Here is a 23,046-nt window from a genome sequence, read left to right on the forward strand (position 1 = left end):
TCTTAAGCGATGCTTACCCATACGATTAAACCTGGTTTAAGCACTAAGCGGAAGTGAAGAAATCGGCCCTAAGTGTGTAAACTCGACTTTTTCTAAATTTCTACTGAGGTCTGATGGAAATATTAAGCGAGCATTTTTTTTGGTAATGGTGAGGGGCATTTTTCATCCATCATTTTTTCTCGGCTATTTTGAAGATATATCGTGACTGATAGACGTATAAACCTTTTTTTCTTGTTTAATCACTTTTACCTCTCACTCACTTTTTTGTGAGAACGATTGAAAAATTCTATGTGGTGCGCTGATGGGAGTTCTGACTCAATAATAATAATAGCTGTGGAGATGCTCTTTACTCTTGCAAATACCATTCATTACAGGCTATCTGCATGTAGGCATTAGGATAAGCAAAATCGTCCCGGGATTAGTGTGGGACAGTTCCGGCTCAGCCCATTTGCCTCCTCATATACATTGCCTCAAGAAGCCTCGGAAAATGTTCTCTCATTCCATGGTGAATCTGTAAAGCCTGGAAAATTCAAAACCATTGGAAATAAGAAATGTAAAAAAAAACTATAACAGATCTGAAATAATTAAGAGAATATAAGGAACTTGAACCTACTGAAGTTGAAGGTCTTGAGGGTCTACATTGAAGTTATGTAGGATGAAGGTAATTTCTGAGTATCCAAAGCCCAATTTTCGCAAGATATTAAAATACACAATCAGCTTCTTTTATTTCTGTGCCTCAAGCATAATAAAGAACAGACTTCCCCGTACAAAAACACGGTTATTACTGCTGATTTCCAACATTGCATCATTCAGGAAAACCACGTGGTCATATTTTTGAAGATTTTCAACCCCTCTCCCCATGTGGTCTATCGTGGTCATTTGGCAGACCCCCTCCACTCCCCTTTGACCACGTGGTTTTTTTTTTCGCCAATAAAATAAAAAACCTGTAACTAAAACATATGGGTTAAATCCGTTGATCTAATTTTGAAGATGGACAATTTCAACTCGATTCAAAAATCAAACTAAAACAGGTATGGAAATTAAGGCAAATTTTCAAAATTATTTCGGTAAGATTTTTATGATGTTATCATGTTGTAATGCACCATGTGTATTAGGGTTATCTAGAACTGCATACCTTCGATGCACTCCAAGAGGATACCAAAAGAATGCGGTGGATTCATTGAATATGTTAAAAATATAAAATTTCTGAGAAAAATTTGTAATGGTTTCTAGGAAATTCTTCCAAAATATCCCTTTATTTTTTTTAATTTCTTTATTATGATTTTTTTGAAATACACTGTAATTCGCAATTTTGCTTTTACAAGTGCTAATTTATTATTGCTTGGTTGTGAAAATTTTCAACTGTTTATGGAAATTTTGCATTATTTGCAGGTAATTCTATATTTATTTAATACTCATAACCCTGATTTCTTTTATTGGCAATTTCCAATCATTATTGGCGGAAAATTTCTATTTTTTCTCTAATAAATAATCTAGAGCTGGTTTCTACTTCAAAATTTCTAATTTTTCATTGGAAATTTTATTTCTTGTGATATTGACCTTCGTGGAACTCCCATACATTGGTCTGAGTGTTCAGAATGATTCAAACATTTCAACTTCATTGGTATGGTCCTAGGAACAGTTAATTTATTCAAAAGTGGAAAAGTGATCAGGGTTTAAAACATATCTCACTAAATGCCACGAATGAGCAGTATTTTTCTCGGACTGCCAGCAGTAATCTGAAAAGTTACGTATCAAAGCCAAAATACAACATACAAGTTTTCCATTATTCTGTTGTTAAAGAGCCTGGATGACTACTACTCTGTTAATGGAAATTCAGGTATACATGTCACTGTTACAAACTACAGACTGTGGAGCTCCAAACTTTTTCTTATTATAATTATGATCATTAATAAGTATTCAGCTTTAATAAGTTTCTACGGGCATACAAGGTAAGTAGGTAATATAGTAGTCAGTAGCTTGCAAAGCCGGTTACACAAATGTATCCAACTTCCACTTTATCCAAAGCATATTATTATTGTTTATACTAATATAATAGGGTGGCCCTCCCAGCTTAGCCCTAGCAGTGTAAGATCGCCGTTGCTGCAAAGCAAAGACCATGCTTGAAGGTGGTTATAGGTTCGATTCCCGGCGTCGGTTCAAGGTAAATTTTCGGATTGGAAAGCTGTGTCAGATTTCACTGGGGCATAAAAAGTATCGTCGTGTTAGCCCTCGCAAGGATATACGAGAATGCAAAAAATGGTACCTTTGGCTTATAAACTCTCGCAGTTGAATAACCGTGAAAGTGCTAAATGAGCACTGAAGTCAGTGAGGCGGGCAACAGTGTCGCAGCGGAGGATGTAATACCAAAAAGAAGAAGAAGAAGATTAATATAATAGTTTATACAATATACTAGTTGACCCAGCAGACGTTGTCCATGCCCTACATAGTAGAAAAAATGCGCGTTGTAAACTGCCCATGCGAAATTGCTTCATCCACCCAAACTTCCCATTGTCGTTATTGTCCACGACAATAAACAAATTATAGAATCATCGAAGTATTCCAATCGAAATTCAGAAGAATTCACATTGGATTTCTTTCGATATCGCTAAGTACCTGTATAGTGCATAACAGTTTTTTTTTTATTTAGCTCGGTCCATGGCTGCACGTCGCCAACCTCGGAGGGTCATCCGGTCCTTCGCTTTGTTCGATCCACCCTTTTGCTCGCCATGGCGCACCTTTTGCGGCTTCTTGTTCCCTGCCGATCCGTTGTCGAGAAACGATTATCACCTGATTACCATCCGGACATTCTGGCCATGTGCCCGGCTCATCGCAGTCTTCCTGATTTTCGTGGTATGAACGATGGATGCGCGTTACCCCAACAGCTGATGCAATCCCAAATATTCGTCCGCCTCCACGTACTGGGTCCGTCATCTGCACCCCACCATAGATGGTACGCAGCACTTTCCTTTTGAAAACTCCCAGTGCGCGTTGGTCCTCCACGAGCATCATCCGAGTCTTGTGTCCGTAGACAGCTACCATTCTAATAAGCGTTTTGTAGATAATCAGTTTGGTACTGCGGCGAACTCTATTCGATCGGAGCGGTTTGCGGAGTCTAAGATACGTACGATTTCCTGCCAAGACGTGTCACCGAATTTCTCTGCTGGTATCGTTATTGAAAGTCACCAGTGAGCCCAAGTACACAAATTCTTCAACCACCTCGATTTCGTCACCACCAATACAAACTCGCCACCCACCGGCTTACATTGTCATCTCCTAAGCCTCTTCTTATCATGTTGATCACGTGTTGATTACTAGTCCAATCCGTTTAGTTTCGCTTCAGTCTGACAGCGCTTCCTTCTCCATCCTCTCAAAGCGTTACAAAATATGATATCACCGTCGTCGGCGAAACCAAATAACTGCACGGACTTTCTGTGAAAATCCGTACCACTCAGCCAATATCCCCTTGCCTCTTCGTATTTACTCCCTTCAAAGCGGTGATGTTGAATAGCAGACACCAAACAAAGACCATCACCTTGCTGTGAACCCTCTGCAAGCGTTTTCAAGCGAAGGCAGTCGAGAATACCCTGAAACTTGAATCTGACGCACATTACCCCGATCCATCGTCGCCTTTAATTTGAACCATATAGAAGTTAATCCGAAAACCGTTTTCATTAGCCGCCATAGCTGGTCCTGACCGATTGTATCATATGCGGATTTGTAGTCGATAAATAGATGATGTGTGAGCACGTTGTATTCGCGGCATTTCTGCGATACCTGACGTACGGTGAACACCTGGTTGGTAGTAGAGTGATCACCCGTAAATCCTGCCTGGTACTGCCCCACGAACTCTCTTGTAATTTGTGCTATTTTTCGGCATAAGATTTTGGAGAGTACCTTTTAGGCAGCGCTCAGCAATGTGATTGCGAGGTACTAGTTGCTACAATCCAGCTTATCGCCCTTTATGTAGATGGGACACACGACACCTTCCATCCACTCATGCGGCAGAACCCCATCCTACCAAACCTTGGTAATCACCCAGTGCAGCGCGCTCTAGCCAGTGCCTCCCCACGGTGTTTAACTTCAGCCTGGTAGTTGGTCAACCCAGAGGCTTTGCATTTCTTTTTCAGCGGGCTGATCTCCTCCTGGATTTCCTGGAGATTCTGGAGCCGGAGTCGCATGTCCTGCGCGAGTGCTCAGAGTCTGGCTACTATACCGCCACCATTGTCTTCGTCACATCGCCACATTCAGGTGGTCTTCGTAGCGCCACCTCATGGATCACCCCACGCTCGGTCGTAAGAAAGCTTAATGATTTTACCCGCATCGTTTATATGTTTTACTGCTACGTCGGGCTGTGGCAGCGTGGCTCTTTACGTGAATGGTTTAACTTCCATGCAGAACTTTCCGTGTGTGTTATTAGCATACGGTACAGCTGCTCCCCAGTTGCTCCGGTCTGTCATGGTGCTCACAGTCTCGATCTTTCTGCTGGCGCCGCTTTATCCTACGGAAAATCGAATTTGGTTTGTTCCGCGCCCGTTTGTATTGTGCGCCCTCGTGTCGTCCTCGTGCGGTGTTGCAGCAATCTTGCTCATGCCGTAATTCTTTCTCATCCACTAATTTGCTCACATTTCGCCTGTCATACCAGTCGTTTCTTTTGGTCCGAGGGCACCGTGTCCAGTGCAGCCATCTTAAAGAGACGCTGCGCCTAGCTGCTCTTCCGATGGGAGAGCCACTTCCAGCTGCTGCGCGTAGTCTTGAGCTAGTCTACCGTCTTGTAATCGCCCACCCAAGTAGCACACGCAACATCTTCCGAAAAGCACCTTGTTTCTATTCAGTTTCATTAAAGGCATTGGAAAAACATCAAAAACATCGAGAAAAAAAGTTGCAATCAAGATGTCAAAACGTTCGAGTTGTGATCAATGTTTCATTACCATTGCAATGCAGTACGTGTTTGACATTTGGAAACAAACATCCAAAGAATACTGCACTTTATGTTGCAAACACGAAATAAAATCATCAAGTTGCATTATTGCAAGTTGCAACTTGCATATTTTTTAACCATGTAACTTCAATGCGTCTTTCAAAATTTATTTGTTTGACTAAATTAAGTGGCAGATGAGTTGAGTGTGACTCCATGTTTAATTTACCATCGTTCAACGTTTTGTCAACTCACAATTTTTTCCGGTGATGGTGCAATCAAGTCACAGAAAACCCGAGTACAAAATTTCATAATCGTATGGTTTTTATGGTGAGTCAAATAACATGCAGTCCCTTCTGAAGTGTTGAATGGTGCTGTGGTGAGAGAAGGCTATCTATCAATCACAAGATCCATAAATCGAATCCAGTTTTTGTATTTTTATTTTATTTTTTTCCTGCTGTAGTACTTTTTTGCAACATTATTTGTTGCAATTTTACTGAAATCGAAGGATGTTTCAGTAGGCTCCACCTCTTGCGCTTTTTAGATACTGGGTAAGAGAGTTATATTGATTGATGGCACATATCGCACAGATTTTCGTTTCTTCCTAAATAAGGTTGCAACATCATTGCGGTGGAAATGTTCGGTAGTGAAACAAGTTGTGCAGCTTGGGCAATGTTTAGCCGCGGCGGACGACTCTGACGCGTGTTGTGCACCGTCGAGAGTTTTGAGCGCAGACATACTGCAACAAAGTACACCCAGGTTTTTTTTTACACGGTTTGGTTTTGGTCGTTTAAGACCTTCAGGGGCATTGAAGCAATGAGTTAGCCTTACCAAAAAATCTACAAATCAAAGAAAATTCAGAGGGTATTTGAAAAAGCTGTAAAGTTCAGGGTTAACTGAGAAATTAATGAATTCCAACCGCGTAAAAAAAACCTGTGTAGTGGTTGATTCAATATTCGCACTTTGCGCCTGGGTGCCAGTGGTCGGATTTAATATTCGCACTGCGGTAAGTGAGGATGTTCGTGGTGTCACAGAAGAATTTACCATCGATTAAAACGTGGTTTTCGTTTCTTGATTAGATGATTTCCATGGGGAAGAAAGTGCTTCGGGCTACCATCCACGAAATGCTGCAAAGTTTATGCATTGTTGGCCGTTGTCGTTCGATACGGTATGCAGAATATCCGGTTCGATAATCGGTCTATACATTTCCTTCCTACCTGAGCGTTCATGTCGCCGATGACGAGTTTGACGTCCTGTAGTGGGCATCCATCGTTTGTCTGCTCCAGCTGTGCATAGAACGCTTCTTTCTCGTCGTCAGGTCTTCCTGCGTGTGGGCAGTGCACGTTGATGATGCTATAATTGAAGAAACGGCCTTCTATCCTCAGCTTGCACATGCTTGCGTTGATTGGCTACCACCCAATCACGCGTTGGCGCATCTTGCCTTAAAATTGCGAAGCCGGTTCCAGCTTCGTTGGTGGTACCACAGCTTTGATAGAAGGTACCCGCTCGATGTCCACTTTTTCACACTTTCCTGTCCTGTCCAGCAGATTTCCTGCAGCGCTACGACGTCTAAGTTGCGGGGAAGTAATTCATCGTAGATCATCTTGCCGCAACCTGCGAAGCCTAGCGACCTGCAGTTCCATGTTTTTTTTTCTTCCTGAGCAATGGAGGGGGAATCTCTTTAACAGACATCCTGGGTTGTCCAGGAAGTGCGGGGTTAGGGACCACCTCCAACAGCAAACAAGGGAGGCAGGACTACATCCCCGACCCGTTAAACCGTTTCCATTGCCGCCAAGTCCATCGTCCCGTCGGTACAACCAGAAAGTAATGCTTCAAAGGGGGGTCAGTGCACAACGCATCCTCGAGGTTAGCTGCGTGCACTTGCAGCATCGAACATCGTGACTCGCTTTTTGAGAAGAACACCATGGTATCGTGTCAGCGCATTGCCGGCCTTCCAGGTGGCCTTACCACGCCCTATGTCCTCGGAAGATGGGAAGGGTCGACTTCGCGCCTTCTTCCCTCTGCACGACTGGTATCAAGAATGATGATGCCGCGTGTACCCCAAATTGACCTCTCTGCGACAGGGTCTATTCGCCAACACACAGAGGGACTTGCCGACGCGGTGCCTACGCCTGCCCAAGCCTTGACGAGGACCCCTTTCCGTCCTCGGTTTCGGAACCCGCCCGGTTGACCGACGCCGCGAAAGCGACGATACCATGTTGTTCTTCACGCGGCCACTTGTTCGATAAAAGGATCGAGTTCGACCACAGGGCACCGGTATGACCCATGAAGCCGACTCCGAACCCTTGGACCACCTTTTATTTGCGCCTGAACTAGCCATCCTTGAGTCCACGCGCCAACTTCTGTGTAGCTCCGAGATGATTTGGACGATAGCCGATAAAACGGCGTTCCAGCCAACTTCATCTTTACACATCCTCCGAACTAGGTTGTCCGGGGTAGTGTCCAGACCACATGTGGCAAGCATGTGGTCACGCATTACGCGAAAACGTGGACACACGTGTTCCGCCGTTTCCTCTAAACCTGTGCACACCGGACACTCAGGCGAGGCCGAGCAAGCCAGCTGCGTTACCTGTACTGTGATTTTGCAGCACGCTTAAACGCCGGGCACTTTGAACACCCCACGGGATGCTTGCTGTTCACAGCTTTTCTGGAACAAATCAAACAATTGGGAGGGTTCGTGCAGCATTGTGCCTTATGTCCCTCCAATCCGCAGCGTCGACTGAGCTTGCTTCTGTCAGGGCCTTTGCAGTCCCATTGCTTGTGCCCCGGTTCCAGGCACTTGAAGCAAACTTCGGGTTGCTTGTATATGCCCACAGGGCACACTGACTATCCCACCTTGACGCTTCCTAACTTGACTACCTTGGAGGCATCCGCTGAAGATAGCTGAACCAATGCTACCTGCGTCCCTGCCGAGCATTTCCGTAGCCGAACGGCTGCGGTGTGCGTCTCCACTTCACACTGTCGCCGCAGTGCCGTGACGACCTCTTCGACTTCGGTGATCTCGTCCAGGTCTTTAACCCTTAGATTCACCTCCGTCGTGAGTGCCCTCACCTTGACCGTCTCGCCTAGGACTTCCCCTGTCAACTTCTTGTAGGTGGTGCCCTTTTGCGAGACGCCCGCTTCAGCTCGAGGATCATCTCGCCCATCCGGGTACGTCTTATTCGACGTACGTCGGCGCCGGAGTTCACCTGGCTTAACGACACTCCTCATCGCCTTCAAGACTAGGGCATCGCCCCTGGAGTGATTGGCGCCTACCCTAGACTTCTTTTCGGCCCTTGACGTCTTCAGTTTCCTCTTGTTCTTGACCAGGGTCCCCTTCTATTTCCCTGGTCTGGGGCGGCTGAGAGCGCTCAGCCTGAAGTAACCCCTTACCACCGTCGTTCCTGGGTGGACGGACCTTTCCAGATCCTTCCTTCCCCGGTTTTGGAGGTACCTGGCCGGGGTTCAGCTTCCCAGCCCCACTACCCTTGTTCGGGGTAGTAAGGGCCTGTTCAAATATTACGTAACGCGAAAAACGTTGTTTTCAAGAACTCCCCACCCCCCCCCTTAACAATCTGTAACACTTTTCAGAAGTACCCCCACCCCTATGCGTAACGCGTAACAAATGCTGTTTTTTTGGGAAAAATTTAAATTTTGATTCAACTTGAAGCACGAAACAATAATTTAAAAAAATATATACTTCATGCTATTTTAAAGATATTAACATATTTAGAAAAGAAAAATAATAATTTTCTATATTGTTACGCGTAACAAAACTTCAAGAGACCCCCACCCTCCATATTTTGCGTAACAAATCGTAACAAAAAATAAATACCCCCCCCCCCCCCCATTGCGTTACGTAATATTTGAACAGACCCTAACCCTCCGCGTTTTAGAGCGGCCCCCAGGGAGCACATCCCCTGGAGACTGTCTCCCCCGTTTTTGTGTCCGTCAATAACCTGTACCGGCATTTTTTAGCCGAGATGAAAGTTAAGTGACCCACACTGGCGCTGCGCACTGAGCTGCCGACTATTGCCTCTGGCCTCCTAGGCGGAGACCTGAACAACCCACCTCTTGCGAAGGGGTTGTCGTCTACACTTCTACCACTAATTGAAGAATTGACTTGGTTTTCCATTTTGGTCCCACGAGTTGCTCGGAAAAAGAGGTCCACTACGCCAGAGCCCAGCATGACGCGGTAAGGGACAATTACTGTGGAGGGTGCCCAGGTACCTCACATGCTCCGTTAGAGGCCTAGCTCATTATTTCACCCCCCTGGCCATGCATCCCCTCGGCACGGGTCGCTTAACGCCTTGGGATTAGGGGTTAGGGACGATGGTCCCTTTGGTCGCACCCCCTCACTCTAGCTGATGTCAGAAGGACAACAGTGCCCAGGCAGCACTACCAGCTAAGTACAAAACCCTTAGCTGGCGGTCGATTGTCATCGGAAGGCCCGTGGAAGCGTGAGATTGGAACTTTTGAGGACCAGAGCTGTGTAGGTCGCTCCTACCCAGATGTCAACTCACCATTTCGCAGCCCGCAGTTCCATGTTCGAAGCTTCCAATCGTGATCCTTTATTCGTCGCCTAAGTCGTTGCCGATTGTATCGAGTCGTATTATTTTCTATGTCGTTCGTAATGGTTGTTTTTATAGGCGGCTTATTGGGCCTGTGCTTATTGGGCCTGTTGTGTCAGGTCTGTTTAGTGTCCCACCTAGCGTTTAGCGTCCCACCTAACATCAGGGCTTGTGCACTTTTAGCGGCACACGGTCGCTTTGGCGAAGCCTACTTGCGGATACATGCAGCTTTTTATAGAGGTTTAACAGAGCCCACTGTCAAACCCCACCACATCCTAGACAGGCACCGAAACTCGCAGATGGCGTGGGGAGGGATCATCAAGCCCTTGGACATAGTCCCTGCTGACCTGCTCCCCCACAAATACCCAAGAGTATCCCCCAGGGATTCCCTTGGGAATTTTTGGGGGATATCCTTCATAACCCAAGCAGGATTTGCTTCAGAATCTCTCGTTGAGTTGCTCCGAAATCCTTCAATGATTTGCTTGGAATCCCTCAACGAATAACTTCAACATCCCTGCGGAATCATTGGAGGATTATTTACGGGATTCCTGGAGGATTAATTCGATGTCCCTTGACGGTTTGCTTTAGGATTCTTCGACAGATTGCTTCACGATTCGATGATTTGATTCTACATCCCTGGAACATTCATTCCATTTGGAATATCTAGAAGATTCTCATTGGAATTCCTGAAATATTTCCGTCAGAATCGCTGGAATATTCCCATTAGAATTCCTGAAACATTCCTGTCGGAATCCCTAGTGGATTGTCTTTAGAATCTCTGTAGACTCCCGTCGAAATCATTGGAACATTCCCGTCGGAATCACTAAAGAATCCTCATCGGAATCCTTGGAGGATTTCCTTCGAAGTATTTGAAGGAATGTTGTATTTTTTTTTCATTTGAGATAAATTGAATATTTATGAAATACTAGCTTTATGTACCCGGCCTTGCTCGGAATTGCCAGTTTGGTTTTCAGTTTTTTATAATCAGAAAAAGATTAGACCAATTGGTCAACAGAGTAATTGTGTTAACTTATTGATACTTCGTCATTTGACTAATAGAAGGCTTTTGGAAGCATTGACTGATCTAGAAAAAGGGATCGTTGGTTTGAATAGGCTTATTCCTGGCAAACGTCTTTTTCTTAAGAAGGAAAAACATCCACCGATGCTTTATTCCGAGCAAACGCCCATTTTTAAAGAAGGGATCACACTCACCATTGCCTTATGCCGGGCAAATGCCTACTTTTAAAAAAGCAATCACATCCACCATCCAGGAGGAAACACATTAATTATTGCTTTTCACTGGACAAACCATGATTCCGATGAAGGGTAACAATAATCATTGCTCTATACCCAGCAAATGAATGCTTTCCATCCCAAGTAACACTGCTTGTTATATTATGGTTAAAAACACAGCTTTCAAACAAAGTAAAAGTTTTTTTCCTGAAGGAAGCAACTTTAATTCAAACACTCATACGACCAAAACAGCGCAAAAAAAGTAGACTTTTTCAACATCTTCTAGGTTTTACCAGATGTTTTGTAAAAACATCCATTTGACAAATATTATGTTCTGTGACTGTTTTCAATAGCACAAATATAACATAATGATTCGTTCTGTCAAATACTATATGGTTATGATGAAGTTAATCTAGTTTATAAATATCACGCAAAAAACATATATAGGTTTATGTCATCATACACTGTTTTAATGTTTTGCATTCCACCAAAAAATAATATATAAAAAAATATAAAGTTTTATCATGGACCCTTCCGACATATAAAATGGCAACGAAAATTATTTTATGAGTCAAAGTAGATGGTATATTGTTTTTAACCAACGGAAATAAAGGGGCTTTGCGATTGGAAAACATACGTAAGTTAATCATGCGGTTAAAGCCTTACTGTGCAATTTTACATAATACTTTCATATTTTTCAGGCGCCACGCATTGGGAAGAAAACCATTAAAAATATTTCGAACATTGTTTAGAATTTACGTTAGTTTTTCTTATGAAAACCGAATGTAGCAATATGGCGATTTGCCGTAGAGGTTTACAGTGATGGTTAAAATGTTAGTAACAGTTTTTTTTTCTTATACACTAAACTATCGCAAATGGATCAAACCAATGGCGAACTTTTTATAAAAGATCCAGATATCCATTTTGCTATACTGACAACCCTCTACGGCCTCTTAAGACGGTAAACTAATATTTTTATTTTCAAATCTCATCTAATATTTATGCAACCATTTGCAACTATTTACAAATTACATTTGCAAATTAAAACGCAAACACTAAAAGGTATTGGATTTGATTTAGAAACAACTTAAAAACACTTTACTACACTCCCTAATAAAGAAGCAACAAGAAACTATCTTGTTTGCACTCTGTGGGTATCATGATTATCGAATTTAAAAGTGTCAGAAGTGAACACTTCGATGAAGTCACTTGAAAGGTTAAACAAAAATGAAAATTTCCAACATAATGTCATGAGCATCATTCAGAATCAATGCAAGCGGATCCTCTTTGCGCAACTTTACTATTATAAACTATGTTAAGTACGTATCAGTTAACTTACAACAAGTATTATGGAATCGAATGGATTAGGTACTCGCCAGAGTAAACGCAACGTGCAATGCGACGCGACTCATGCAAAAGAATAACAATTATTGTCAATGAACTGTCAAATTGCACTGTCGCGTTGCGTTGTTGCGTCTACTCTGGCTTCGACATTAGAGGCTTTTTACAAATTATGTAACGCAAAAGTATGTAATTAAAGATTCCCTATCGACCCCTGTAATATTTTTTATAAGGATGATTTACTTCGTTCGTATGAAGCGTAACATTTTGACTGATCCTGTCCCTCCCGTTATAGGGTTAAGGAATTTGTGAACACACCCTAAGTATTTGACTAGTTAGCTTCGTTATGCCTGAAAATAATGTTACCAAAAAATTATGTTAAATATAGTACACATGTATACCTTCAAATGACCGACACTTTGCATTACATCTCTATTGCTAAAAAAATAAAACGAACTAGGTTTCTGAAGTAATTGTTTACCACTGATCCTTCGGCTTCCGTTGGAACCAGTTATTAGCATCCAAGTTTTAAAATAAAAAAAAATCATCATTTCTTATTTTAGTATTTTTAATAAGAGATAGATACACATTTTCGACCGTCACTGTATTCAATCCATCATTTATTTAGATTAACTTCCCTGTTGAATGAAGATGTTGAAAATACGTTTAATATAGATATCATGAGACAAGCTATTAACATGCTCTCAAACAACTGATTTCTGTTCAGAGTTTGTCATTATAACTTAATTTTTACCTGATTTCAACTTTTTCTCAACAAAGGCAAACTGATGCATGATACAAATTTTAGTGAGTTCATAAATTTCACATGAAGCGGTTGTGTTTTTCAAGTTCATAGTTCAAGAAATGGCGTTCTCGGTTGTTCAAACCAGAAAAACTAAAAAAAGCAAGCCAACTCTTACAATTGTTCCAGCAAAATGGGTGGATAACGAAATTGTTTTGTGGCCACCGTCTAATTTCATTTCGCTGTCGACCGATGTAAACAGTACTCCGGATGTTTGTTCTTGGTTGACACAACCATGCAAGACTGTCGGCCGGGCAAAAACTTACCGAGAAGCCGAAGATATCGTGAACAAACTCGAAATGTTAACCGACTCTGAGGACGCCGTGGAAATGACAAAAGGAACACGAGGAAAACCAGCCAAAAAAAAGGCCAAATTTCAGTCAAAATGTTACAGTTTGGCACCGCCTCAAATGAAGACAATTATGGTAGGTAAACCAGAATATTTCATTCATCCAATTATCCTACAACAGAATCTTGTTATTTTAGACTGAAAATTGTCCTCCCAGTATTGCACATCCATCATTGGGAGCTGTTTCTTCGGTGGCCACTGTCCCAAACTTTGTTTCGGTTAATCACTCACCGACTCCCCTCTCGGCAGGGAATAATGACACTGTAGCACTTATCAATTCAACTAGTGCGCTTAAAAAACATCTTAAAATGGGTGGAACAGCGGTTATGCACAAAACATTCAATCGGGTTGACACCGATCGTACACTGCTTCCACAGCAAGTTACACATCAATCGATTCAGCTCGCCAGTTCAAATTCCTCAGTTCCTCAAAATACAACTTCCGTTCTGAATGATCACCAAAGTACTCACCAAGAAAATGCATCGCCAATAATAACAGAGCGATTGCCTTATTCGCCAAACGAAATGCCATTTGAACAGGAACAAGATGATCCCGGCTTGCCTGGCCAACAGCTGTTATCGGTACACACTAATGAGGTAAGTAGGCAGGAAATTAGCAATCCACCACATCGTATTAAATGTTACTATTTTGCTGTATAATTTTTTGAACAGGCACTGCAAACTTCGGGTAATAAAGAAATCTTTTTTTGTTTGTTGATGCACTTATCACTGATATCTAACATTTACTTTATTGCACTGATTTCTTTTACGCTGTTTTTACGTTCCTTTTTCCTGTTTTCCTCTTCGGAGGCAGATTATGTTTACTTTCCGCGACAGACTCGACCAATGAGAATACACACTAAGGTAAGGAAAAATACTAAATGCAAGCGTAGTGGTTGGTGAAAATGTAAATAAGAAATGATGACGTGTATAATTGCACGTTTTCTTATGAGAGCTGTATGAAGTAGTGGTATCTTTTTCAACATACACAAATGCTACGCATACAAAATATGGATTTTCCACCTTAGTATTTATTCTCATTACGACTTGACGTATTATAAGATTACTGGAACAGCTGTTTTGGGTGTTAAATCTGATTGTTTTGTAGTGCCTTCTGAATAGTGAAAAGTATGAAAATTACAGTACATAATTGAAATTCACGATAATTCATTATGTTTAAATATGCTTTCAGGTGACTAATATCGACACTAATATGGCTCAGCAGACGAACATTGTGTGTAGTGATGATGGGCGGAAATATTTTGTATTGGGAAACGGTTGCTACATGGAGATGCATGAACAATCAGACGTTGTCGATCCACATGCTCCCGCCAGTCCAGACATCGACTTGGAATGTGGTGGAGTTTCCGATCCGAAGTTAGAGACGAACGAGAAAAAAGGGTCTGACAATACTACCAGAGAGATCATGGTTAAGCTGCAAAATATCCATGCCAGGCTCGACAGAATTGAAGCACGATTGGATAGAATCTTCCTATTCATGGCAAATTTTGAGAAGCTCATGTCTGCGAAAAACTCAACGCCGCCACCTACAGAGAAAGGGCGCAAAACAGAAGATTTTGGTGAATACATGAAGCTATGTCCAGTGACAAGTGAACAAGAATTGCTGATTGTGGAGAACAATTTGAAAAATCAAGATTATTCTGACAAATTCTTTCGATTTTTCCACGGTGAGTACAATCTGAACGGCAAGCGTGAGGGAAAGTCTTTCTTCAAAACGGCGGTTCGGAGAATGATTGTACCAACAGTGTTGACACCTTTCTCATGGAAGGGAAAGTCCCGGAAGTCAAATGACACTGAGGAGTTCATACCCAACCGTAATTTTAAAAATACGTTTCCGTGCTTGGTGCAGTTTGTACATCGAGTTGTGAATGCCGCCGACATGGACCATACAGCAGAAGATACTGCAACGTGCTTCAGTACTTTCTTGCGACAGAAGAACGTGGAAATTCAGCGCTTCATGATGGGGTCTCAGAGTAAGCAGAACGCCTGTACGCGTAAACGGAAAACTGGTGCGAAAACATGTGAGGCACCGAACCTTAAGCAAGAACAAGAGGAATACATAGTGGAGGAATTTTTGGACGACGATGTCGCTGAAGAAGTTGTATACGAAGAATTTTAACGTGATGAATTGTCATGGAGGGAAATGTTTTCTTTAAGTTTTTCCATTGATGTTGTATGCGTATAGATTTAAGTTACAAATTTGAAACAATGTTTTGTTTTTTTTTCCTTTTTATTTTATTATCTCACTTGTAGAGCAGCTGCTTATATTTTTATAATAAAGTATGAATCAGAGGCAATAACACAGACTTTGGTAATTTATTATCCTGACAGTCAATTTTTACCATTTTGCATAAAATTCTTTCAGCAGCGACAAACTGAGGCTCATTCAATTCTAAATTTGAAGCAAAAATGTACAGCAACGACGATGCTACTGGTTTAAGGAAAAAGTCAAATATGTCCCTCAAGGCATTTCCATACAAACTGATAGTATTTGATGATGTGTTATGAACAATGTATTTGACTGACACAATCTCGCGCTTGTCAGTAAAAACCCATCGATCTACTTGCGAATCAGTATCTACACAAAAACTGCCAAAATCAACATAGGAATAAATATCATTCTCGTCTTGCTTCAGCATTGGACTGGAGATAACAGTATTTATACGTTTCTTCTTCAAAACAGGGGGTTTCGATGAAACTTGATACTTTTCTGAGCCAATATTCGACTGAATTTCACAAATACGTCTAGAAACTTGTGAAAGAGGCACATGACCACTTCTAATTAAACGTTTCAATCCATACAGTCGTGATTCGAATGGATAAGCATCAAAAGTGTCTAGTGGTCCAAATCTTTCTACGTCTCCTACTAGGTGGGTTAAATTATGCATATTGCTACAAAACATCTGTGACCCATACAAACATTTTGTGCCTTCCAAAAAGTCTTTTATGAGATTTTTCGCTATGCTGAGGTTTTCAGACGTCTGATCATGGCGAGAACATATTTGCACAGCACAAAAAAAACTCATGAAATGTTCAGATATTTCTATGCTATCGAAAAACTTTTTTGTAACTATAGGACTTAGGTATAGCAAAAAAGCTCTAAATTCTGTCCCTTTCCATCTGCACAAATGCTCCAAACTTCGAACAGGTCTCTTGAATTCTCGAGGAAGCTTACAGCTTTGCAAATAATTCGAAACGTCATTTATTTGTTGTGCGGACCATTTGGCATTGTGATTATTCATTGAACCGGATTTCCAGCCGTTCAAAAATCGTTTTGTAATGCCAAGATCGATAAGGTGCAAAGCATCACCAATTGGAAAGTCTTTCACCATGTCTAAACCTGCAATAGATTCCAGTATTGTATCATATTTATGATGCCCTTCGTAAATACGAGCTCTGAAGCCGCTGTCACTTCGTAAAGGTGCATCAATGTCTGGAAAAATCATTGTTCTGAAGAGATGAGAGTACTCTCCTTCGGTAGTACATTTCAAACAAGAGTTATATCCGTTATGGCCTATTACACCTAGAATATAAGTAGAATAAATCAATATACCTAACACAAAATCACAGACGGCGGTATACCACAAAGAAAAACTTTGTGTAAATGAATTTCAAGAGAGTATATTAAACATTATCAACATATTGTGTGTTAAATAATAGATCACGCGTATTACCTCTGAGCATGGATCGAGCTGGAGTATCACATATGAAGCACCGAAGGGAAATAAGGATCGTTTTATTTGCAATACAAATTCCTTTATCCAAAATTTCATTTAATTCATCGACAAATGGCTTAAGGAATGTATTCACATCTTTTGGTTTGTCTGTAAAATATTTTTCTCGTTAAAAAAAATCAAAATATAAGATGTTTTACATACTTCCGCCACAAAATATACCGACAACTAAAGGTGACTGGACATCTCGTAGTTCATGCATGTTCACAAGAATTGGCCAAAACGATGTTGAAGAACTCTTAAATGTTGGCAGGCCGTCAATGTTAACGTTCAACGATAGTCGTTCTGGAACTTTCTCAAAACGTGATAAGCTTTGCATGAGTGAAATTCTAAGCCCATAGTGCCAGTATTTGCCGCCCAGGCGTTCGTCTGTGGATATGGCAGTGGTACGAGGAGTTTGAACCAACGTTCTTGCACATTTTGGTAATACATTATCCGATATATGGCTTTTCAGTATGGACAAAAGGGCATTGATGGCCGTGTGTTTGATCTGAAAATCAATCGCCCATTTTCGTATTTCATTACAGAACTCCTGAGGATCATGCGAGTGTTCTGAAGACCCAATTTCGCTGTCACTGTCTCCATCAGTATTAAGCTGTTCGCTAGCATAATCGAGAACTTCATCGTCTTTTAAAATAGAATTCACGCCCAACTTTGTTTTTGTTACAAATTCATTTTCGTTACAATTTTGATCAGAAAAATTGTGGCTTGGAAATGCTTCATGTAATGCACTTTGACAATTAACGTTACTAAGCATTTGTTTTTTGCGTTTACTAAAATTTCCATTTCGCTTTATATTTCGCCACAATTTTTTGTCCGCGTCGCTTACGTTCATTTTAAAATCTATAGGAAATGCACGGATTGAACTTCCAAATAAACAAAAAGGTAGATGATAAAATATACACCCTTATTCTTGTTTACGTACGAATGCGATACGTTAGAAAGTTTTCATATTTCGCATTCTTGTTTTCGTTCGAACCAATTCGAACCATTCGATCTTTCGAACATCACGTTTTCGAATGTTTAGGGTATTCTCGTTTTCGATCGAATGAGTTTTGTTGTACATTTTCTGTTCGTCACTCGGAAGTCGCGGATCGGAACGTATATTCGTTTATTTAAATTGAATTTAGTGTTGTCAAGTGTTGGAAAAGGTTCCTGTTGGTGTAAAATGTAAGTTTTTCACATTTTATACTTATGATTCGTGATTTTTATTTGAATTTATTATTTTTAGGGCAAAACGAGCGAAATGCATGAGCACGAATAAAAACCAGTTTATTCGGCTTGTGGAGGAGCTAGAGGAACAGCCGGATGTAGCGAAGGGTTTTGCAAGGTTCGATACTGGGCCAGTCTGGGCGAACCTTGCTGAAGAGCTAAACAGTCTTGGACCTCCCATTAGAGATCCAGCTGGATGGAAGAAGGTGATTACATGTTCATGCCTAAATTCGAGAATTTAAACTTCGCTTATGGGATTTAAATTGTACAAATTTGTAAATCAGTTGTGCTACATAAGCACACTAGGGGCCCTCCTTAGCCGTGCGGTAAGACGCGCGGCTACAAAGCAAGACCATGCTGAGGGTGGCTGGGTTCGATTCCCGGTGGAAATTGTCTCGACTTCCCTGGGCATAAAAGTATCATCGTTGTTAGCCTCATGATATACGAATGCAAAAATGGTAACCTGGCTTAGAAACCTCGCAGTTAATAACTGTGGAAGTGCTTAAGTGCTAGTGCTGTCCCATATTTGCTTACCACAGTTTCCCATATTTGCTTCCACGGTTGTTTTGATTGATAGCTTTTCCATATCTGCCAACATCGAGAAAGGCACCGTCATTGCTAGGTGAAGTAATCTGGGGTTTAATTCACAGGTTTGGGCCGACTGGAAATCAAACTTAAAAAGAAAGTTGGCCAACAACCGCAAAGAGCAGCGAGCCACAGGTGGAGGTCCCAACAAACTTGTGGAGTTTTCAGCCTTGGAAGAAAGGGTGATTGACATAGCCGGGTTGACAGCAGCTGTCGAAGGTGTCAACGAATCAATTGCATTTGGTGCACCTATACCGCCAGCAGATGAAAACAATTCAGCAGCTGCTAATTGCTTAAATGAGGAATTAGGAGATGATCCGAATACGGATGAGGAAGTTCCAGTGGAACGAGGTCAAAGGAAACGTCGAGCTCCATCCAGCTTGAGCCTACTGGACACGCAGGTGCGGCAGCAGAAACAATTTCATGGCGATATTCTCAGAGTACTACAAGGCCAAGCAAAGAAAGTCAGTGATCTGGCTTACTACGGCAAACAAATTTCTAAACGACTGATGGATATTCATACTTTGGAGGAAGAGAAACTAAAAGAGAAGCGAAGGCATAACTTAGAAATGGAGAAACTTGCATACGAACGACTGAAGATAAAGAAACAAATGCTTACATTGCAGCTAGATAATTTGTAAAGATGGATGTATGACTAATTTGAAATGCTTCATTTTACATGTTTAAATAAAATTTGAATTGTTTATTACTGTTAAATTTCCAAGGTTCGTCCATATTTTGACAATTTCAGGGTCCATAAATTACGTAACGCTTAGAGGGGGGAGGGGGGTTAAGCGAAGTGTGACGATCCATACGAAATTTTTAGATGTTTCTTACAAAAAGTGTGACATAGGGGAAGGGGGGCTGAACCCAATTTTTGCGTTACGTAATTAATGGATCTTCCCTTATATCCGAATTACAAATTTTGCCATTCTAAGATTGTGTGTGCAATTCTTGTGGGACGCCAGGAGGAACTCGTCCAAGAATTCTGGAAAGAATTTCAGAGAGAACTCCAGAAAAAAAAATCTAAGAGAAATTCTTGGAAAGAGGAAACTTAGGAACTCCAGGAGTAATTTTCGAGGAACGTCAGAAAGAATTTATGAAGAAACAACAGGAAAACAACGGAGAATTTCTGGAGGAACTCAAGGAGGAATTCCGGGAGCAACTCCAGGAGGAATTAACACTTACGTACCTGACCCCCAATTTCAAGGAAAACTATTTTTTCCAAAATGATGGTTCTCAGCTGTCTTGCATAGAAATTAGGTTCTGTTTTTAGCAATCGATCACAAAATTCCTATAGTTTTTGGAACAATGGTCGTCGATTGGAAAATGGCCATGGTTCCGGAGATATTAATGGGAGTACTGGGTGACCTCCCATCCCGGAAAAATGGCTTTCGACGTGTCAAACTTCATGATTTTGCAAAAGAAGTTAATAGAAATGTGTTCTGAGATCATTTGGTCCATCTGGCCTCATTCCAGGAAACCCAGAGTTCCTGGTTCTCTGGGGGAAGTGGCCACTTTTTGATTAGTTCTGAAGCCTGTCTTGCGACGTGTCAAACTTCATGATTTCCAAACAGAAGTTCATTGGAATGTATTCTGAGGGCTTTTGGTCCATCTGGCCACATTCCGGGACAACTTGGGTTGCTAAGAGAAGTTCAAAGGAAATTGTTGTGAGAGCATTTGGTCCATCTGGCTACATTCCGGAACATCCTGAGTTGCTGGTTCCCTGGGAGAAGTGGCCATTTATTGTTCAGTTCTTAAATCAGAATTGCGACGTGTTAAACTTCATGAAAGAAGTTCCTCTAGATTTCTCTAGAAGCTCCTCAAATAATTATTTCAAGAGTTCCACGAGAAATTTCTACTATAGTTCATCCAGGAATACGTTCTGAAGTTCCTCCGGGAATTCCTAGAAATTACTCCATAAATTCCTTTTGGAACAAATCCCTAAAAAACTTAGGGATGAACTCATGGAGGAATTTCTCTAAAAACTCCAGGAGTAATTCATCGATTTATTGTCGAATTTCTGAAGAAACTACAGGAAGAACGACTGTGAAAATTTTTGAAGTAACTCCAGGAGGAATTCCGAGAGTAACTCCTTTCTTGAAGTTCTATCAGGAATTTGTTCTGGAGTTCCATGAAGAATTCCTCCTGGAGTATCCTGGAGTTCCTCTAGGACAGCGGTTCTCAACCTGGGGTACATGTATCCCCGGGGGTACCTTCGCTGACCCCAGGGGGTACCTCGGACGAAAATGCGTAATGGCGGACATGTTACAATTCCAATAAAAAACTATTGGTAAAGTTTTAAAAATTGTATAAATTGTATTATATTCCAAGACTTTGTATTGTAGGGGTAATGACGGCTTATGCAGGTTTTGTTCTATTATTGGCAGGGGTTTTTTTATGACTGATTATGCTCAAATTTGGCCCAAACATTCTTTGCATATCAAAGAATATTGTGGCCAAATTTCATAAAATTCGGTCGACAAAAACCCCTCTGCCAATAATAGAACAAACCCTGCCAAAGGCGTCTGTTCCCCTACATAATATGCATTGCAATAAGTAAAACAAAATCCACTTAATCGAAATAAAATTATGAAATATATTAAAAATATAATTCCTAACTAAAATATTAAATTTAAAGGCTCAGAAGCCTTGAAGCATGAAGGCTCTTTTTCCCACCTAAAAACTCTTGGAAGCCTTCTTCCACGTCGAAAGCTTTCTTCCAAGCAAAATAATTGAAATATTAAATTTGAAGGTTAGGACCGAGGTTAGGACAAAGGCTTTTTTTTTCAAAAAAAAAAAAACTTTTGGGAGCCTTCTTCGACGCGGTTCAACAACCTCTTTCCAAGACCGCTTCAAGAGAAAAAAACTTTTGGAAGCCTTCTTCGACGCGGTTCAACAACCTCTTTCCAAGACCGCTTCACGAGACTTGGAAACCTCCTTTCGAGGGGCTCAGAATTCTTCTTTCAGCCAGCCCCCTTTCATGAGGCTCGAAATCCTTCTTTTAGGAGGCTCGGAACCATCCTTTCGAGGGGCTCCGAATTCTTTCAGCCAACCCCACAAGTGTTTCGAAAGCCTATTTTCAGATAGTCGGAAACCCAGTTTCAGTAGGCTCGGAAGCACCCTTTTCAAGAGGCTCAGAAGCCCACTTTCAAGAAGCTCGAAAACCCCTTTCATGCGGCACGGAAGCATTTTTTTAAGAGTCTCGAAAACCTCCTTGCGAAGGGGCTCGGAATTCTTCTTTCAGTCAGCCCTCTTTGAAGTGGTTCGGAAGCCTCTTTTCGGTAGCCCCTTTTCAAAACAGATAGGAAACCCTCATTCAAGAAGCTCAGATGCTCCAGAGGGTTTGAGATCTTGTTTCTAACGACCCGGAAGTCTACTTTCAAGTGGCTCGGAAACCCAATCGAGGGGCTCGGAATTCTTTGTTCAAGAAGCTTGGAAGCCTACTTTCAAAAGGCTCAGCAAAGTAATTTTAAGATGGTTAATGCCTCCTTTCAAAGAGGCTCGAAAGAACCATTTTATCAGGCTCGGAAATCAGATTTCGAAGGTGCTCGGAATTCTTCTTTCAGTCAGCCCCCTTTCAAGTGGTTCGGAAGCCTCTTTTTGGAAGGGTCGGAAGCCCCCTTTCAAAAGGCTCAGAAGCTCACTTTCAAGAGGCTCGGAAGCCCCCTTTCAAGTGTCTCGAAAACTTCCTTTGGATGGGCTCGGAATTTTTCCTTCGAGAAGCTTAGGAGCCTACTTTCGAAAAGCTCAGAAATATCATTTCAAGATACCCAAAGCCTCATTTCAAGGCTGGAAAGACCCTTTTTCATGATGATCGTAAGCCCCCTTTTAAGAGGCTCAGAATTCTCTGTTCAAGGGGATCCGAATTCTTTTAGCCAACCATCACGGCTCAGAATCCCAGTTTCAAGAGGCTCGAAATTTTCCTTTCGAGTGGTTGAGAATTCTTCTTTCAAGAAGTCTACTTTCAAACGGCTCAGCGACGTCATTTCAAGATCCTCAAAGCCTCCTTTCAAGAGGCTCGAAAGACCCCTTTAATGTGGCTTGGAAGCCTCCTTTTGAAAGCCTCGGAAACTCCTTCTAAAGGGACTCGGAATTATTCTTTCAAGAGACTTAGAAGCCTACTTTCAAAAGTTCACAAACGTCATTTCAAGATGCACAAAAGGTTCGAAAGCACTCTTTGAAGATAATTTGATGAGTTTCGCTTATAAAAATAGGGGGTACCTCAATGAATATAAAAACACGAAGGGGTACCTCTGAAGAAAAAGGTTGAGAACCGCT

The 23,046-nt window shown here is 41.6% G+C and overlaps 2 protein-coding genes across 2 annotated transcripts; both read left to right on the forward strand.

The window, feature by feature from the left end:
* Positions 1 to 12,852: 12,852 nt before the first annotated feature.
* Positions 12,853 to 15,590, forward strand: LOC134202399 (uncharacterized). Its single transcript, XM_062677404.1, has 3 exons — positions 12,853 to 13,290; positions 13,352 to 13,810; positions 14,406 to 15,590. The coding sequence occupies exons 1-3, from the start codon at positions 12,928 to 12,930 to the stop codon at positions 15,351 to 15,353; spliced, it is 1,770 nt and encodes a 589-aa protein (XP_062533388.1). The 5' UTR covers positions 12,853 to 12,927; the 3' UTR covers positions 15,354 to 15,590.
* A 2,528-nt stretch (positions 15,591 to 18,118) lies between these two features.
* LOC134202400 (uncharacterized) lies at positions 18,119 to 19,622 on the forward strand. The gene is made up of 2 exons (XM_062677405.1): positions 18,119 to 18,386; positions 18,831 to 19,622. Exons 1-2 carry the CDS (start codon positions 18,219 to 18,221, stop codon positions 19,404 to 19,406), a joined length of 744 nt encoding a protein of 247 aa, XP_062533389.1. The 5' UTR covers positions 18,119 to 18,218; the 3' UTR covers positions 19,407 to 19,622.
* Positions 19,623 to 23,046: the final 3,424 nt, after the last annotated feature.

The sequence above is a fragment of the Armigeres subalbatus genome, unplaced genomic scaffold, assembly GCF_024139115.2.
Source record: "Armigeres subalbatus isolate Guangzhou_Male unplaced genomic scaffold, GZ_Asu_2 Contig1200, whole genome shotgun sequence".
Classification (NCBI taxonomy): Eukaryota; Metazoa; Arthropoda; class Insecta; order Diptera; family Culicidae; genus Armigeres; species Armigeres subalbatus.

Excerpts from the sequence above, each read along its gene's own strand:
- LOC134202399 (XM_062677404.1), top strand. The coding sequence starts at position 12,928 with ATGGCGTTCTCGGTTGTTCAAACCAGAAAAACTAAAAAAAGCAAGCCA. Across the intron at positions 13,291-13,351 it reads CTCAAATGAAGACAATTATG|ACTGAAAATTGTCCTCCCAG; the intron begins GTAGGTAAACCA and ends TTGTTATTTTAG. Across the intron at positions 13,811-14,405 it reads TATCGGTACACACTAATGAG|GTGACTAATATCGACACTAA; the intron begins GTAAGTAGGCAG and ends ATATGCTTTCAG.
- LOC134202400 (XM_062677405.1), top strand. The coding sequence starts at position 18,219 with ATGAGCACGAATAAAAACCAGTTTATTCGGCTTGTGGAGGAGCTAGAG. Across the intron at positions 18,387-18,830 it reads ATCCAGCTGGATGGAAGAAG|GTTTGGGCCGACTGGAAATC; the intron begins GTGATTACATGT and ends TTTAATTCACAG.